Source organism: Thalassophryne amazonica, chromosome 11, assembly GCF_902500255.1.
Source record: "Thalassophryne amazonica chromosome 11, fThaAma1.1, whole genome shotgun sequence".
In the NCBI taxonomy this organism is placed as follows: Eukaryota; Metazoa; Chordata; class Actinopteri; order Batrachoidiformes; family Batrachoididae; genus Thalassophryne; species Thalassophryne amazonica.
Window position 1 is genome coordinate 75,784,366 of NC_047113.1, and position 19,689 is coordinate 75,804,054.

The 19,689-nt window shown below is 40.4% G+C and overlaps 1 protein-coding gene across 1 annotated transcript; it reads left to right on the forward strand.

Moving 5' to 3' along the window:
* The first annotated feature begins 2,987 nt into the window (after positions 1–2,987).
* Positions 2,988–19,012, forward strand: LOC117519699 (snRNA-activating protein complex subunit 1-like). Its single transcript, XM_034180958.1, has 8 exons — positions 2,988–4,125; positions 10,075–10,131; positions 10,536–10,670; positions 12,352–12,354; positions 12,781–12,912; positions 16,774–16,915; positions 17,137–17,271; positions 18,357–19,012. Exons 1-8 carry the CDS (start codon positions 3,086–3,088, stop codon positions 18,486–18,488), a joined length of 1,776 nt encoding a protein of 591 aa, XP_034036849.1. The 5' UTR covers positions 2,988–3,085; the 3' UTR covers positions 18,489–19,012.
* Positions 19,013–19,689: the final 677 nt, after the last annotated feature.

Below are 19,689 nucleotides of genomic sequence, written 5' to 3' on the forward strand. Positions count from 1 at the left end.
AGACAAAACACATGAATTATCAACATTCTCAGTTGGTATCACACACAATTGATACCAGTGGCACATTAGTGCATATCTTCCAGAGGTCAGTCAGATATTTCATTTAAATAGTGCCAAATCACAGCAAGCTGCCTCAAGGTGCTTCACACGAGTAAGGTCTAACCTTGCCAAGCACACAGGTGACAGTGGTAAGGAAAAACCCCCTCTGATGATATTGAGGAAGAAACCTCAAGCAGACCAAATTCAGAGGGGTTACCCACTGCTTGGGCCATACTAATGGTTACAAGGTTTTTACAAAGGTGAAAAAAATGCACAACAGGAAATTAAAACAGCATAAAAAAACAAGGTGCAATTGTTGAGATGACCACCCAAGTATTTACACCACAGGCAGAGGGTCATCCAGCACCCTGGGGTACAACAGGGCCGTCATTCATCTGTCATGCCGTCAGTGGGCTTGTCACCGCGCACAGACGTTACATTGCACTGACCCGCGGTGAAAATGTCCACGTACATATTGTGAGAGTGTGAGGCGGTGTTCAAGCAAGAATACATGCAAGGATTTTGCTGATGTGCGCAAATACCACGTGACACTCTCAGTTGTCAACAACAAATCCGGTTTGTGCACCTCGTCCTCATCCTCCGCACATTCAGCCCCCTGCGTGAGCGGGAGTCATCGCCACCCGGCAGCATTGAACTTTCCAGTGCAGTCCTCCAAAAAAAAAAAAAGAAGCACCTCCTTCACTGCCAGACAGGACTCACCCCTCGTCCAGTCCCATTAAACTTACTTCCATTGGACAGCAATGCTTCATCACAGGACAGGTGTCATCCAGCCCGCTGACATGCAGAGCCAGACCTGCTGCAGAGTCGGGTGACTGGAGGCTGCTGGACTCGCTCAGCTACTTCCAGAAACGTTCCTCTCCGATCATGCAAAAAGAAAAGTGTGTTGTCAGCCCCTCACAAAGTATGAGCTGCAGAGGCCACATTCAGAGGGCTTCATGATGCCCAGAACAGCTCCTCTTTCCTCGCCAACTTTGAACTGTTCAAAAGTTAGGTGCAACGCCCTGTGACACACGTGAAGGGATGACAACACCCAGCAAATATTGCAAATGCTGTTAGCAACCTGTTGCAGCCAGTGAGATAGTGTTGTTGAGTTTATGGACACGTCATGATTGCATTCTTCAACCTGTAAAACCATGTATCAGATGAATGTGAATGTGGACAAAATCAGAAGGATTTATGCTTTGGATGCCACTTCCAAAAGGGTGCTGCACACTTTTGGATTGAAAACAAACCTCTAAAATGACGTTTAAGCTGCTTAACGGCACTGAAAATCGGTTTTGAGATTAGTTTGATTTCTGGAAACAGTATAATCTGGAGATATGGGACTTACTGGAAGAAATCTTTCCAGGAGCACAATTCTGACATGGCCCAAGTCCGATTTAAGAAGTTTCCACTTTTGCATACTGTTCACAAAAGTTTTATAAGACAACTTGAAAGTTTAAACTGAGGCAGAATTCTCAGTTGTTTTTTTTGGGGGGGGGGGGGGGGGGGGGGCTCTGTCAGTATTCCTGAACAGTTAATCTGCATTGGATACAATGTTAAAGCTTTATATATTTTTTTTTAATTTCCTGTTGGTCTAAATTAAACAAATGATTCAATTCTTGTGAACTTTTATCAAGAGTATGTTCTGTCTCTTCCGCCATCTAATGTTTAATGCAAGTAAATACATTTCATCGACAGCAGCCTGGAGAGGCCGTTTTTATCTCTGATTATCTGTTACTGCAGACACAAAAACAAGACCTGCTGCAAAAAATAACATTTACAATGTCCTAAAGTTGAGAAAAGTTTCTTTTTACTTCTCCAAATGCACTTTGAACATGTGCATTCAGGAGCTGACAAAGCTTTTCAAAGCTTTGCCAGTTTTAAAGGTTAGTTAGCTTCCTGGCACTGAAATCCAGTGCTAAAGTTAGTGGCGCAGATAAGTTTGATTTTTGGCCAGAATTGTTCACTTGGTGATACAAGCATTACAAGGAATAGTTTGCACCATGTGTCATGCTCAGTGTCACATTACGGGGTAACATATGTCACATGTCATAGAATCCAATGTACCTCGATATTGTTTGACATGTACTTTGCAAACCAAGCATTCAACACAGTCAAAACTATTCCATTTATTAATCCTATTAGCTCAACCAATAATTTGTACCACCTTTTACCAAAATTGGAACAAGTTTAACTTTTGAATCCTGTACAAAATGAAACTGACCTTTGTTACCATTTTTGCTGTTTTTACCCCATAACTCCATAACATTCAGTCATAGATAGTCCAAACTATATCTTTTTGGAATCTTTACGATCAGACACATACGAGTAATATGTAGTTTTTGGAGCATTTTTCAATTTTGACCCCTGTGTAATTCTTCATTGACCCTTACCTGGCCGCCATATTGGGTTTTCAAGTGGCCCGCACTTTTTTCTCAGACACTGATTTATGAAGAACATTCATGCCAAATATGATGCTTGTATCACCAAGTGAAGGATTGTTTCAGTTATCTGATGGTCTCTCTCTCTCTCTCTCTCTCTCTCTCTCTCTCTCTCTCTCTCTCTCTCTCTCTCTCTCTCTCTCTCTCTCTCTCTCTCTCTCTCTCTCTCTCACACACACACACTCACACACACACACCCTTTACTGCAGGGGTGGGCAACCTGTTCCAGAAAGAGCCAAGAGGGTGCAGGTTTTCTTTGCAGCCACTGACTCCACCAGGTGATTTCACTGATTAACTGATTCCATCTGCTTAAAGTGATATTAATCAGTAAAATCACCTGGTGGAGTCAGTGGCTGCAAAGAAAACCTGCACCCTCTTGGCTCTTTCTGGAACAGGTTGCCCACCCCTGCTTTACTGCAAGTGTTGTCCTAATGACACCTTTGGCTCCTCCCATTCCTTTGAAGCAGTGATCTGGGGTGGAGTGCTTTGAGTTCATTAGCCAACATGAGGTCCACCTGCTTTGATTCCAGTCAGATTGAAGTTGGAGATCTTGTAGTTTGGTTGCGTTTCAGATTTGAGGCCTCTGTGTTTTCGTGGACAAAATGTCTCGAGCTCAGCCCATTTACTGTGACAACTTCTGCTCTCCTCTGACTGAAGATGTGGAGGAACTGCTGTCCCACTTCCAGCAGATCGACTCCGTGCGATTCGAGGAGTTCTCAGCCATTTGGCGAGAGATGGCATTCTCAGATATGTTCTTGGGTATTCCCAGCACGGGTGAAATGAAGAGATTCTGCAGGGTCACGTTGGCTACGGCCGTGAAGTACTTCCTGCCGCCGTACAGCTACCAGATTCGAGTTGGAGGCTTGTACTTGCTGTATGGTTTTTACCACCTGCAGCTTTCTGTACCACCTTTGAAGATCAGGCTGGCTTTGAAGGACTGGGATTCAGTACAGAAGTTTCTCAGAGATGCTGTAAATGCTGGCCACTACGATGTAGTTTACGTCTTCAAGAAACTCGCAGCTGCCAAAGCCATACACTACACGGCTATGCCACATTTTCTTACCTTTCAAAAGCAGAGAATACCAAAGAGGGAACCCATGTGTGCAGACCTCCTGGGGAGGACTGTGGCAGTCCGTGAGCTCATCTCTGTGGAGAAGATAGAAGAGATTGCCAACATCCAAAGCCACTACGAGAAGCTGAAGCAGGGTACTGTGGAAGTCCAGTCCAACATCGCCATGATTCAACAAGACTTTGCTACCCGCCTGAAAGACACGGTGTCTGAATTTATCTCTTGGCAGGAGAAGACTTTCTCCACTTCCAACAAAGTGGAGAACCCGTGTGATGGTGAGGGAAAGGCAGCCAAGCAAACCTGCAGGACCAAACTACCGTCAGTCAAACTTGCAAGCTCCAGCTACTTCCGAGTTGCGTCAAAGAGGCATCGCCCGGCTGAGAAAGCGGATTCTTCCAGTTCAGAGGATGAAGTGAGAAAGGAAATGAGGTGCAAAAGGCCTCCATCTCTCCGGGCCAGAACCTGTAAGAACCTCGAAGTGATGCAAGAGGACACGAACCTCCAGTCTTGGCTACTGACTGCCCCTGACCAAGCGAACATCCCAGTGAAGAAGACCAGCCACGTTGCACCAGTGTAAGGTCTACAGATCAGTTTGTCTTCTGTGAAGGTTTTCTCCAATAAATTTGAACTTTTTTTTCTTGAGTTTGAGTTTCCCACAATGTTAATAAATCAATTTAACTGAATAAAATGGTGCTTTAATGATTATTTATACATTATTTTGTAAACCTACAATATTTCAAAGTCGACGGGAGATGATTTTAGCAAGAGGGGTTTTTTTAAGACTGCTTTGATTTTAAGAATAAATGTGGGTGTTATTGTAAAACACATTAGGAATGTTGCTGCCATCTACTGGTTCAGATGCAACACTGTATCATAAAGTGGAACAAAGTCCTCTGACCTGAATGCAGATCGCTGCTGCTGCGTTCAGGTACCGTCGGAAATTACAGCTTGTTTTTTTATGTGGGGGGGCTCTACTTCACTAGGCTCAGGCACCTTATATAGGCCAGAATTAATCTTTTGTGTGGATACAATGATTTTTTTTTTTTTTTAACCAAAAATAAAACAAAAACCACGCACCTGCCACAAGCAACAGCTGAGTTTGAAACAAAAATGTCCTGTACTTTCTGACGGTACATGAATGCAGCAGCGTTCTGCATGACGTTCACATGGACATGCATTTACTGCTCTGATATATTCAGTCATCTTTACACTTATGTCTATTACCCATTTTGACAGTTTTGTGTTATAAATCAATATATATGGCATAGTAACATAATAAAATTGATACAGCAGCCACCACGGCACACAAGCGGGGTTTTTTCAGGCCTCCTGCACACTCCTGCGCGTCCTGCGCCTTTCAGTCCAGCCTTTTCTGGAATGGTCTTCTGTTTGAAATTAAAGAATTTCTGAAACATTCAAACCATGCTGAACATGCACAGCTTTTGGATTTGAAAGCAAGTTTAAAAGCATATTACATGTGCTGTCAAGCAGGTTGCAACAGTGTGACCTGCAGAACTTTGCACAGGTGGACACAGAACTTAAGTACCAGGACAAAGACTGTTGAGCCTAAGAGTCCACATTATGATGATCATGTGCAGAGCATCTTGTCAGAATTTGACAGGTGCTTCACTGACTTTGCATCCAAAGAGCCTGTTGTCAGTTTTCTCTGTTTTCCATTTGGGGAAAATATAGATGTGGACTGTATATCGTCCAAAGTGGCATCACTCTTCAACCTGGATCCTCACACTGAAAAATGACACTGAACTCAAATCCAGAGCAACACCTGACATGAATGTCCAAATCTGGAATCTAATGCAGACAGAGAGTGCCTGAGTGCCTGTTTACGGCTGCACTCAGCTCCTACTGTCTGGACTATGAGAGACCAGCTTCCTCCTCTCTGGGCCAGAAGTCCCACTAAGGTAGGGAACAACTTTTCCAACTTGAGGCCACTCCTAGGCCTACTTGTGCTTATTCTAATCTACCATGCACATTTATTTCAATGATGCATTATTATTGTTAAAACCTGCCAAAAAATTGTGTTATTATATTGGTGCACAATATATTGCAGCTACGCTGTGGCGTTCCATATGGCTCGGTAGATCTCGATACACTGTCTTTAAAAGTAGATCTCGGTTCAAAAAACGTTGGGCACCCCTGCCTTATGTGTATGTCATGGTACATGGAGGATGGATTATGTCGTTTAGTCTCCTTAAGTGGTACTGATTAGTGCCAAATTGACTAGTGGCTCCTGAACTTTATTCAACAAGAGAAAATGGAGATGCAATGTTGAGAAATGTTGGTTTCTCTGCATGCAAAAGATGGAGAACAACACCATAGTTTTTCTGGGTAAGGCTCAAAACTTCTCAATCACCCCTTTTAGTTGCAATAATTTTCCATCACTGAGGTTTACTCTCATTCGTCACCCATCAGGCGAATGCACTCAGTGTTTAATGAAATAAAACTAACAGGGGTGGGCAACCTGTTCCAGAAAGAGCCAAGAGGGTGCAGGTTTTCTTTGCAGCCCCTGACTCCACCAGGTGATTTTACTGACTAACTGATTCCATCTGCTCAAAGTGATATTAATCAGTAAAATCACCTGGTGGAGTCAGGGGCTGCAAAGAAAACCTGCACCCTCTTGGCTCTTTCTGGAACAGGTTGCCCACCCCTGAAACTAATGATGATGTCACAAAGACTATCACTGTGTCATCATTACTCATCTCTTGAAGCAGAAGCCGGCACGATTTCTGACCTCAGCGTTATATCGCTTTACTCTGAACATCCTGCAGAGGAAGTCTTAGAACAACAAGATAAACTGAGACTCTGGAGTCCTGAGGGGTGGAGCTGGTTGCCTAGCACCCACAGCGCCATAGCAACAACAGTATATTATTGTGACACCAGCAACAGGCAGCAAATTGTCACCTCCAGGCCGCTGCTGACAACTGACATGATCTCTGCAAAACCAGGTTGGTGGAAATTTTTGACAAATATTTCATGTGATGATTGTAAAAGTACTTTTCGTGTTCTGTTTTATTTAATTTATTTATTTATTTATTGTCTTTGTAGGAATTCAGTACAGATTTTTTCCATCAAAGAGGTGAAGTAACACTATTATTGCTGTTGTCATATCATATCGTATGACCTTATAATCAATGGCCCAAGCAGGTTTTTGGTACAACTTCAGGGAATTAAACAACACTTGCAATCCAGCCTCAGTATACCATGGCCTACATAAATGTATGGTGGCCATCCCAGGTAATGTCAGTGAAGGTTCACAAAGGGGTCTACATTTCAAAATGCACCAATCACATTGAAAGTTATATCATATCATATTATTGGTCTGATCATAAAGATTCCAAAAAGGTATAGTTTGGACTATCTATCACTGCATGAGTTATGGGGTAAAAATAGTAAAAAATGTTGGTAAAGGTTAATGTCAGTTTACACAGAGGTCAAAAGTTAAAGTTGCTCCAATTATGGCAAAAAAGTGATGCAAAATATTGGTTGAGCTAACAGGATTTTCAAAAAGGAATAATTTGCACCATCTGTTCTGCTTAATGAAAATTCAGTAAGGTATGTCTTCTATAATACACTAGCTTGGGTACCCGGCGCTGCCCGGGTTAACCTGTTTTAGACATAAGCCAAAGGCCAATCATTTTAATCAAAACAATTGCCCAACATTTGTTTTTGTAATGCTGATGTCTTATAAATATAATAGTTAATGGGATAAAGTTTGTCCAGCAGAACTATAAGAGGTGGACTCCCCAAACTAAGTGGAAATACTTGGTTAAAAGACAAACACCTTTGAAGTACTTCATGCAGACTTTGTTTTGCAATCAAATTTATAACAAAATTACACACAAAAGGTAGGTAACAGTAAATGTAAATATCATTGAATCAAAATTGAGGTAGTGGTGTATTTCACTGTTTTTACAATTTTACAAACATAAAATGAATGTATTCAGACAGGAAGGCAAACTGGGTTGTACAGGACAGTCAGGTGCTTAACAGTTGAGAACATAAAGTAGCTGAAGAAAGGGATTAAATAAACAGAGATGGCCAACACATATACAGGGCTGGAAATTTGAATCTGCCTGGTCATACCCACAGCCTCAGCCTAAGCATGTTGTTGTTTTGCTGAGTGTGCTGTGGCTGTGCTGAGTGTGCTGTAGAAAGGGATTAAATAAACAGAGATGGCCAACACATATACAGGGCTGGAAATTTGAATCTGCCTGGTCATACCCACAGCCGGCTATTTTGGGGGTAATTTTCAGTTCAACTTTTTAAAAAATCGTACCAGTGTGTTCCCCATGTCATGAGGATTCAGAATATATATAGTTTATAGGGCTACATATTATAATTTGGGAGTTTATCCTGGACTGACAGAAAGACAGACAGAAGTGGCAGCATGAAAAGCATATGGTACAACACTGTATGGTCTTACATAAATGGCTATTTTGGTGGTGATTTTCAGTTCAACTTTTTAAAAAATGGTACCAGTTTGTTCACCATGTCATGAAGATTCAGAATATATATAGTTTTTAGGGCTACATATTATAGTTTGGGAGTTTATCCCAGATAGACAGACAAACAGACAGACGTAGCCTTTTATGAATATAGATTCCAATTCTTAGGTAGAACTCTACTAGTGTAAGGTATATCTAAGGTACAAGATATGCTAAGGTATATCTAAATATCTTAAAAAAAAAAAAAAAAAAAAAAGAGTAGAATAGAGTAGAGTAGAGCCACTTAGGTGCCTGGTCTTGAGAACCAGGGATGGTAGGTTGAAAAGCTTTTTATCCCACGGGAACTAGAGCTAGTAGGCTAAGCTATAAAGCTATAAATATGGTTATTTTACTATAGAAACAGAAGCTATGATGTAATATGTTTTAGGTATCTATCTAAAGTTCACCCTGCTAGCTTACTATAGGAAGACAAAATACATATTCTATATGGTATCTAATGGAAACCCCAGATACTATATGTTAATATCTATTAAAGAACCCATAAACTGAAGAACATAACCCTAACATGTGTTATAGAATTCAAAGGGCATTGACTTTGTTTGACCTTTACTTTGGAGACCAAACATTCAAAACACACAAAGCTATTCAATTTATTAATCCTATTAGCTCAGCCAATAATTTGCATCACTTTTTGCCAAAATTGGGACAACTTTAACTTTTGACCACTGTACAAACTGAAATTTACTTTTGTCACCTTTTTGCTGTTTTTACCCCATAACTCCACAACATTCAGTCATAGATAGTCCAAACCATACCTTTTTGTGTAGGCCCTGGTACATTGAGGCTGGATTCTAAGTGTTGTTTGGGTGTCTTAAGTGGTACCCATTCGGTCAAATTTGGTTCACCATCAAAATCATGTTTCACTTAATTGATATAGTGACCTGCCAGATGCTGGTGCTCTAACCAGTACCAACACACTTTTTTTTTTACGTTACTACAAAACTTCAAAAAAAGATTGAAAAACTTCAGTCTGTTTATGTCAGACTTTGGTCACTGTTATTCATTCATTAAATGTAAACTATTTCATCAGTACTGTTGTTCATACTATGGTGCTCTGCTATGGAACCTCAATAGCACTGCTGTTAATAATTTATATATTGCCTGGAGAAAGCTTTGAGAAATTAATTTAGAATCGATAACAGAACTCATTGTGATATAAGTGAACTTTTGGCAAATAAGCTCCCTTTAAAAACTCAGTTGATCAATAGGTTTTCTAAATTTTATAAGAAATGTGCACAATCTGAAAATTCAGTAGTAAGAAGTGTTGCACTTATATGTACTCAAAATCCAATGCCAATATCAGGTAATATGTGCAAACAATTTCTGCAACATAATTTTGATATAAAGTCAGTTTTTGAGCCAAAGTATAATGATACCACTACTGCCATTGTTAATATGCTCATGGAACTCATTGACATTCATGATGGTGCTATGCAATGTAACATTCTGAATATTGCGGAATGCAGTGATCTTATCTATGAAATTTGTGTAAATTGATACAGATTTTAACGTGCCAAACTTGTGCATGTATTTTGTTTTACTATTTGTTTTATATTTTTTAACTTCTTTTGTATATATTCTGTTTCCTGCATTAATTGTACAATGTTTTTTGCAATTGTGAAATAAAGATTAGAAAGATAAAGACAAGCCTTTCTTAGTTTTTAGATTAATTTTATACCTCCAGCATCAAAGTTGTAACTCCTGAAGCAAATACAAATTTGTTCTTACCAATATTTGTAAGTGTGACAGAAAGAATCAAAGTGGTCAATACCGTTTGATCTTCACAGTCGTGACTTTGACGTTGACCTGTGGCCACAATGAGGCTTCGAGCTTCAAACCCAGATTCCTAACTGAAGCTCGAAACCTGTGGTTGAGTTTCACCATGCTGCCAAAAAGCAGAAACTCTTCACAGAGAAGGAACGCTGCTAGAATGGCCGTGAAATACACCCGTAATTAATACTGATTTGTATTTCTGTGTGTGGATGTTATGTTTGGACAGAATCTTGGAACTGGCTCAGCACAAAACCTCAAAAACTGTTTGGGCCACAACTCCCTGGTGAGCAGCTCACTCGCACTCAGACTTCTCCTCTGGATCCAGATCGGATGATTTTTCAAACTTTGTCTGATTTTTAAGCATCACGGATAACAACACAAAGGATTGTGTTGACCATAATATTTGTAGCATTTAGACACAGATTTTGTTGTGTTGCATCAATAATTTTTTTCATTGTTTTTGGGTGGATTTGACTGAGTTTTTGTGGTCAGTGTTTCCTTTCTCTCTCTAAATGTGATGATTAAAGACAGATGTCCCGTGTGTTCAAAGGGTACAACAATAACGTACAAAGATTTGATCCTAGAAAAGTAAAAAGTAAACTTTCTTTTTCCGACTTGGAAAATATTTGTTCATCGCTGCAGTGCCTCTCGGGCCTGATTTTTGGAAACTGTCTTTTTCTCGATCAGTGAGAAGCTGGTCTGGGGCAACCAGGAGCCGATATGGCCCGTCTCGCCTTCGGCACTCGGAGCCGTCCCATCTGCAAGAATCCTATACCTAGCCAAGCACAAGAGAGACTTCTCAGCAGGCGATGATCCCTGGAGGTAAATGTCTGCACCGTCAACATTATCGACAACTCCATCAGGAAAATGCGGGGCGTGGCTGCTTGTGCATTGTGCGATGTCATCGTGAGTGGAAATGTTTGAGAAGCCGGAGGGTCGAGATGCTTTTTCTGGCAAAGTTACAGAGATGCATCACTGGCTCAGGAAAGACAAAGTGCAGAGTGATGTGCAGAACGTCCGGGGACTCTGGGAGCCAACGAGATAATAGCAGGCTTTTATTTTGATAAGCTGCTTATTGCTTTCTGCACTTTCTTTTACCTGCTTTTGCTCTGTGATTGAAAGCACAGAAGTTGTGGACTTGTTAATCAGCCGCTGGCTTTGTTCAAAGCAAACAGCAGGATTAGGACTTCAACTTATCATCATCATCATCAATAAAATACAGTTTATCGTCATGCTTGTATCCATCTGTCTATGACGGGATTCTTGTGGAGACATTCTTATCCAATCATAAAAGCTAAAGCTCGTGCTGAAATTCTATTGTACCTGCATTCATTTTTAAAAGGTCCACCAAGTGGAGATATTGCTCCATTTCAAGAACCTTGGGACACAACAATGACCAACCTTTTTGCTTATAATTGTTGGGCAAAACGTTTGTATTGGGAAAAGGTATTGCATTTTTTCCTATTTATTGAAGTTTTGCACAATAAATGTTGTAAAATACCTATTTATTACATCAAATATGTTGTAATCATATGGTTACGAGAACAAAAAAGCTGCCATGAAGTTGTCATAGGGGGTCGATACCCTTTCAGAAGCATTCATATTTAAAATACAAGACAAACAAATATGCTGTGATATATACACCACTGCTGTCCATACTGCAAAATGATTACATTATGTAAATTTTAGGCTATACCACTCACACTAATGACAAAACAACAGCAACAATAATACATCGAAGCAATTGTTGAGAATCTTGCAGAGGGACTTTAAGGGGTGCAGTCACAGATTTTTCAATTTCTGATATGCTTGTGGCCAAGACAGTTCAAACTGTCTCTGAGATTAGACCATGTTTTGTTTTTTTGTTGTTGTTTTGTTTTTTGTGGTATTGAGGAACAAAGACACAGCTTCAGGTTTTTCTTTTTTTTTTTTTTTTGTCTGTGTTTAAAACGAGAACGTTACAGATCACCAGGTGCCGGCGGAGTATGCTTGAAGTTTGGTTGTGAAAATAACTAAAGAGGACCACGCTAGAGACACTTGATTTTTCTTGATGTTTCTTGGTGGGGGATTGGGGGAAGCTAAAAATGGCCATCATCTGTTATCCAATATGGCCGTGACAGACAGCATCTTGATTTTCATTTCTGTACAGAAAAACTGAAGAACATCTCAACTGATTGAAACCATTTTCACTGGTGAACTGAGTGAAGATACAGAACGGTTCCTGTTGACAATGGAAGTTGTCTGTCTGTCAGCCAATATGGCCACCTTGGGTGCCATCTTGATTTTCGTTTCAGCCAAATAGCAAGAGAACACCTCATCTGATTGGAACCATTTCTTGGTGGTGAATTGTGGGTGGCTAAGGGGTCTCTTCCAAAAATGGGCATAATTCTTTATCCAGTATGACCATTACGGACCCCATCTTGAGTTTAGTTTTTGTGCAGTGAGTAAAGAACACCTCATCTGATTGAAACCATTTTTGGTGGTTTACTCGGAGAGGCTACAGGAAGTATTTTTTTGAAAATGGTAGTCAGTACACCATATACCATCTTTAAAGCACCGGCCTTTTGCTATAGGAATAATTCAAATTTCAACTTAACATATTCAATTGGTGATGCGCCCCGTAATGTAGGGGTGGATGGTACGCATGGTGTGCTTTGCGTTGATCTTGCTATGAGATGTCATTGGTGGTGATCAGCTGTTAAGATTTCAATCAGTCAGGAGACGTTTTGCACAGATTTATCCGCTTGCTTGAATGTGAGCCTGAACGTGAGTGGTCTCAGCTGTGTGATGGAAGCTCAATGTCTTCATGGTGATTCTGGACTCATTCCTCCATCATGAAGCATGGCCATTGTTCTCCAAGTCCTGAGACATTGTTTTGTCTCCGACACACAAAACACGTGATCCTTGTGTAATAGCTTCCATTTTCCTGCAGGAAGCAGGAGGAGGAGGAGGTGGAAAACGCCTTCAGGAAAACTGTGGGTCCTTCCTCCAAGTCATCTCAGTATGAGCACATTGAGCATTTGTCAACGCCCAAAACCAGGAGTCGCAGCTCACAGGAAATTCGGTAAAAACCTCAACAACGAACACTAAAACAACGAAAACTAAAAATAATCTTACATACAGAAGTGCAGACAGCTGTGCAAAAATATTAGACACAACAACAACAATAATAATAATAATAATAATAAAACTTTTAAATTACAATTAATTACAAATAAAAATAAATAAATATGTCTGGTGGTGACCCTTTACCTTTAAAACTCAGTTCTACCTTTTCCGTTTTGGTTAATGTTGCTGTCGTTTCTCTTTTGCTTTTGTGTTGTGCGATTTACTGTTGTGTTGTGTGATTTGCTGTTGTGCTGTGCGATTTGCTGTTGTGCTGTGCGATTTGCTGTTGTGTTTTGCACTTCAGGGCCACCGTACATGGGGAAAACATGAAAACTCCACACAGAAAGTGCTAAGCACTAAGCCACCGTGACATGTGATGGATGTGAACAATGACATTTGTAAAGTTCAGAACCAACATCTCAGAGAGAAACCATGTCCTTTCCCCCTACTCCCCCCTACCACCACCACCATCAAATGACAGCATTCCTCTCTTGATTCAGAAAAAACGCTGATGTATTTTTTTTTTTTATGTTACTGTAATTTTAATTTTCACATCAAACCAAACACGCCTCAGCAGAAACTGGCAAGATTTTAATTTATTTATTCATTTATTTAAAGCTGGAAGCCATCATCAGGTGAAACATGTTTGCTTGTGATGGGATTACAGAAAAGTGTTTTGTTGTTGTTTACACTATTTGACCATTGAGATTTATGTCACTTTTTAGATTGATTTGTGAAAGTAAAATTTTTCAAAGCATTAATTTCAATGACATATATTCCAAGACCTCAGTAAAAACACACACACAAATAATGAATGTTTAATGTTATGAATATTTCATGAGGTGAAAGATGGAATGTTCCATTGAACGAGGCGAACCCAAACTGAATGGAACATTCCATCTTTCACCAAATTAAGTATTCATTCCATTGAAAGAATAAAAAAACATTCATTATTTGTTTTATATAACGGCTGAAATAGATCCTTGTCATTTGATATTTTATTAATTTATAAACAACAGAAAAGGGACTTACATTTTGATGTTCCAGTGGTGCTTCGCAGTCCAACACGAACTTTAAATTGGAGTCCAAAATTGCAGCGATGTAGTCCGTGACTTTGTGTACTTCCAAAAAAAAAAACTTTGTGTAGTTCCTCAGTCCACAGAAAAATCACATCAGAAATTTTCCAGCTTTTCATCCTAACAGCTCTTCATGCCTCCTGGAGGCTTACAGCTTAGTGGATTTGTGTGTGTGTGTGTGTGTGTGTGTGTGTGTGTGTGTGTGTGTGTGTGTGTGTGTGTGTGTGTGTGTGTGTGTGTGTGTGTGTGTGTGTGTGTGTGTGTGTGTGTGTGTGTGTGTTAGAAGAATTAGCAGCATCAACTAGCTCCTTCAAGTCGTTGTCCATCAGCTAAACAAACTCCACCATGTTTAGCTAAATGCCGTCCCCGGTTATGACCGCGCATGGTGGTCGGGGCGTGCAATAGCACATTTCATATAGCACTAAAATTGCACACTAAAAAAGAACTATTGCACGGTCGCTGAAACACAATGGCAAATGGTACGAATAATCCATGTCACGTGAGATACAATCCACCAATAAAATGACAAGGATCCACTCAGCCATTATATAAAGATAAACAAACACATTCACAATTTAAAGTTTCCAGTTCACTTAAGCTGCATTTCTTTGGATGTGGGAGGAATCTGGAGGGAACCCACGCAAGCACAGGCAGAACATGCAAACTCCACACAGAAAAGTCTCAGTTGCTGTGAGGCAACAGTGCTAACCACTGCGCCACCTTGCTGACCTAATTACTTATTGTTTAAAACAGTTACTTTTGTTTAGCTGTAGCTGTATTCTGTTATATTTTTGTGGGTTGTTCTTCTTTGAAGACAGCCACAGCTTAAAAATATATTCACCAAACTAAACAACTTACTGAGCCCCCACAGGGCCACGGTGGGAGTTTTTTTTTTAGAGATGGAAATTAATTTTTAGATCTTATGTTCCCTTGCAACAGTTTTGAATTCCCACACAATACGTCTTCCATTACTGTGCAACAGAATCACGCGGACATCCTCTTTTCTGATTACTGTACTCTCTGCATTTGAAATATGTCCATCAGATTTTCGTAGTGCAGTAACTGATGGACTGCCTCTTCCTGATGTCTGTCACATCTTCTCTGAGACAGCCCTCTTATTCCAAGAAATAGTTTTGGTTTTCGCTCCCTAATTCCTGTGTATTTAACACCGAGCTGAAAACACAGTTCGGTGAGTGCATCCATTCTGTCATATCATGTTGGAAGAGTAGCACAGTGGCTTAGTGTTTAACACCGTTGCCTCACAGCAAGAAGTCCATGGGTTCGATTCCCACCTGTGGCCTTTCTGTGTCGTGTTTGCGCGGGTTTCCTCCGAGTGCTCCGGTTTCCTCCGAGTGCTCCGGATTCCTCCGAGTGCTCCGGTTTCCTCCCACATTTAAAGACAGGTAGGTTAGATGAACTGGAAACTTTATCACTGTCCAGGTCTCCATTGCAAAAGAGATCTCAATCTCAATAGGACTAACCTGGTTAAATTAAATTAAGAGCGGCTAATTGAGAAAGGACGGAGCCAGTAGTGTGTGAAAATGCAAAACTAATACAAGGGAGTATAATACAAGCGCAAAAAATAAATTCCCACCAAATCATAATGTATCAAATGTAATCAAAATCAAATGTATCATCGACACTAACAGAACAAATTCTTTTAAATCTCTGTTTTTGAGATTATTTCTATAGACCTCCACTACACCAGTGGTGGTTCTTGGTGGTTTTTGTGATAAAAAGCCTCGTCTATATACAAACCAAAGTCTAGAATTTAATCCCACCACAATATAACGTGGGGTTCAGTCTGAGTGGCCAACTGGAGGCTTGAGGGCGCCAACTTTTGGACGTGTTATTTTAGTGTCAGTCTGTGAGACAGCCAGTGGTGGAGACAATAGAGCTTATTGTCCAAAGCTCAGGACCCCTGAGACCATCCCAGACAGCCGCGGAAGTCTTTTTATAAAGTCTGACAAACGGCAGCAGTACGTTGTTCGGCTCTGAGGAGATTTACTGTGAGCTTACCTTCTAAATTCAGCAATCAGCTGAGTAAAAAAGAAAAGGATAAAACGGATTGCTCTTTTTAATTCCCAGAGTGAACTGTAGTAACAGTCATCTCACTGTGGAAACAAATAGAAACTAAACCACATTGCAGAAGAGTTTTCTTTAAAAAAAATTATGCATACTCCTTTACTTCAACAACACAAATGAGTTCCTGTTTAAGTTTTGATTAATTGTGAATTGGCGCTATATAAATTAATAAATTAGATTTTTGATTTGATCTGAATTACAAATTTTGTCACAACATTCAAATCATTGAGGTTCGATTAAACTCTCAGTTTGTCCTTGGAGAACAAACACCCACTCAGGGGGCCAGAGGACGACATTATGATGTGGCAATTCTACCGATAAATGCATTTATTTACAAGCAACAACATTTCAACATTAGCGCGTCCAACCCCGGCCAATCAGGGATTGAAATCAGGTGTGATCGGTGTAAAATGTAAAAGTAGTGTAAAACTGTGGAAGCACAGCCAGGTGATGGAAATCGGGTGTGTGTACTCGGGTATATTTGGCAAAACTCATATAGCAGATATAAACTAGTAATCACGAGTAATAGGCACGAGCACTGCTATTGTTTTCAAAATCATCCCAAATTTCCTCAGTTTTGAAATTGGGTCCAGAAATCATAAGAGACCATCCTGAGAGACAAAAGGAGCATTTGAAGTGTCTTTATGTTTCTGCAGACGTCCTCACACGGCTCACTGTGAGCCAAACTGTCCAATCTGGCATGTTGGTCGTTCAGCGAAGGCGGCTGTGGTCACGCCGCGCCTTCTTCAGCTCTCCAACCCCAAACGAAACCATCCAGACTTCCAGAGAGATCGAGATGTAAGACTCTGACAGCTTTTTCAGATCAGACAGGCGAGGCTGAGAAATACTCACATTACATGGAAAATACCGCGGCATCGCTAACTACTGATCTTGGCTCACTGTTGCACTTTTGACCTTGTTGTAATAACATTTGATCTTCAACTTAATTTTCCTGCTGCTATTATGTTTCACACAAAAAAATGTAGAACAGCTAAAATGAATCCTTGTTCATTCTTCAGAGTGCCACATCCATCGTTTCCTTTGCATCTAAAAGCACTCAGGCCTCTCAGCGATTGGTGGAGCTGTCGCTGCCACGCCTGAAGGACACCAGCATCTACTGCAAGCTTGGACAGCCCGAGGAATCCATCTGGATTGTAAGAGCAGCCACTGACTGACGTTTGTCCCACACTGAGCTGGAAGGTCACTAATATTTCAGTCACTGGCCGTGCACAACTACTTTTGGGTAAGGTCAAGGTTCATTTATTGTTATTCCAGCGTGTAGTACACAAAAGGAACAATATTCTGTACTCAAGGCTCGGTGAAGGCATGAAAGTAAATTTTAAAAAAGTAAAAGATATGCAAAATATATACAAACAAGAGAAATCCAAGATTTATAACGTCCGCCAATCCAGATCCAGAAAAGGAGTCTTCCATGGCCTAATATCTATCTGTGGTGCAAATCTGGTGAGAATCTGTGAAGCAGTTTTGACGTAATCAAAGCCTGTACAAAGTGAAATCTCGATCCATAATTTGGATCCAGAACCGGATCACCTCCAAAATTTAATGGCATCTTCCATGGCCTAATATCTATCTGTGGTGAAAACCTAATCAATTGTCCTTATGTATTTATTGTAGTGTTTCAATGCTATGGAGCAGCAATCCATGTTTATCTGCATCAAATAACAGCCAATATGTTGTTCAATGCATGTTTATTTACTCATCCTATTTATTTGTGGAATTTAAAAGACCTTTTGGTACACACCTCAGCCTGAGAGCTGTTCACATCTCTATCCGTGTCCATCTGATTACTTTTGTCCAAACTGTTTCAAATAACATTCAGTATGTTATTGAACACACATTTATTTGTCCATCTTGCTTATTTATTATTATTATTTTTTTTTTTTCTCAAAGTGTTTATGTTAAGTAACAGCACAGGCTGTAGTGTGCACATGTGCTCCTCAGTTCCAGTCCATTGTTAAACTTAACTTAAAATTACTGCTAAGAGCTGAAAGGCTGGAAAGTATGAGCAATTCGTCCCTGACCAAAGGATGATCACACCACAAAATTTTGGAATATTTTGTCCATGCTTATGGAATGTCTTGTTTGGAGTTTGTCTCTACATTACATACACCTGTCCAGGTTAGTGTGTGGACTTAAAGAGTGAAACTGATCACTGCAAAAAGTTGTGGATGTCTTGTGTCTAAATTTCTAAAATGTTCCAAAAAAAAAAAAAAAACAGGTTTCCAGGGCAGCGAGGAGAGCCACAGCGAGTGCTCGCATCAACAGCCTGGCGACACTGAAGCAGCTTCACAAAGACTATGTCGTGCCACGAAACCCAGAGTGGAACCAACAGAATGCCTGCTTTGCCTGAATGTTCCTCAGCATCAGCGTCACCTACCAATGACGTCCGGTATCAGTCCCTTGCCGGCACAGAGAGTGATGTAATACCTCTATAGCTGTTACGATCCATGTTATTAGATTCGATTAGACAGAACTTTATTGATCCCTTGGGAAGACTCCCTCAGGGAAATTGAGGTTCCAGCAGCATTGTATAGCAGCACACAGGGTAAGAAGCACACAGAGTATCAAAAGTGAAAGCAAAAAAAAGTTTGCAATATAAATACCACACATACTGATCAATACTGGCTTACTGGCTGCTACTGTTCCTCTCATTCCTGACCTCTGTCTTCCTGGTACTCCTTCCCTTCCCCAAGTGAGGCCTCTTCCCTTTCCAAACTCACAGTGAAATTGGTTAGATCAGCTTTTTTGGCTTTCTTTTTTTAAGCTATAACATTCTGATCTGTGGAGCATCAAATAGCCTAGAAAACAATGATGGGTGAATTACGAAAAATAAGCAACATCTGCAGAAAATAATGTGACACCTGCAGCCACTTCAAGAAAAAAATAAAATAAACATATTATTTGGATCCTTCTGTAAAGTCCCCCCCCCCCCCTTTTTTTTTTGAAGCTAAACTCACGTGTTATTTAACTTTCTTTTGGCAGAGTGCTACAGTGCACACACCGTGTCAGGGTGGAGTTACATGAACTCTGTGCAAACAAAAGCCTTTGGTAAATAATCCCCAAGCACCAAGATACGGTCTGATGCTGCTGTTGGACCAGAACCATTTGGATTTGACTGTGCAAACTCAATATTTACTTCATTAATTAATAAACCCACATCCAGACTGTGTGCAAGATAAACCCAGAACAACTGTATGGTTTTACTTTCCTTCAATTGCTCATACAAATGAGCCAAAACAGAACAGAAAAATGTGCATCTGAGATGTTCCAAGTCTGAAGAAATAAAAGAGAGGAGGTGGACCAACATGCATGTCATCATTTTTCCAGCGGGACTTTTCCAGGAGTTGGTGGGAGGAAAATAAACACATTGTAATTGTTCATTTTGTGGTTTGTATCAAAAAGCTGGATTTTTTTTTTTTCTGTACTGAAAAATTTGCCAGGATGTTAAGTATTGGGGTCAAGGTCATGACTGTCTCCTAACTTGGAAGAACACTGACCCCAGGATTGCCCTTCAAGGCTTCATCTTGGCAAAGGTCAAGGTCATTGGGGTC

Excerpts from the sequence above, each read along its gene's own strand:
- LOC117519699 (XM_034180958.1), top strand. The coding sequence starts at position 3,086 with ATGTCTCGAGCTCAGCCCATTTACTGTGACAACTTCTGCTCTCCTCTG. Across the intron at positions 4,126-10,074 it reads ACCAGCCACGTTGCACCAGT|AATCTTGGAACTGGCTCAGC; the intron begins GTAAGGTCTACA and ends ATGTTTGGACAG. Across the intron at positions 16,916-17,136 it reads ACTTCCAGAGAGATCGAGAT|AGTGCCACATCCATCGTTTC; the intron begins GTAAGACTCTGA and ends TTCATTCTTCAG.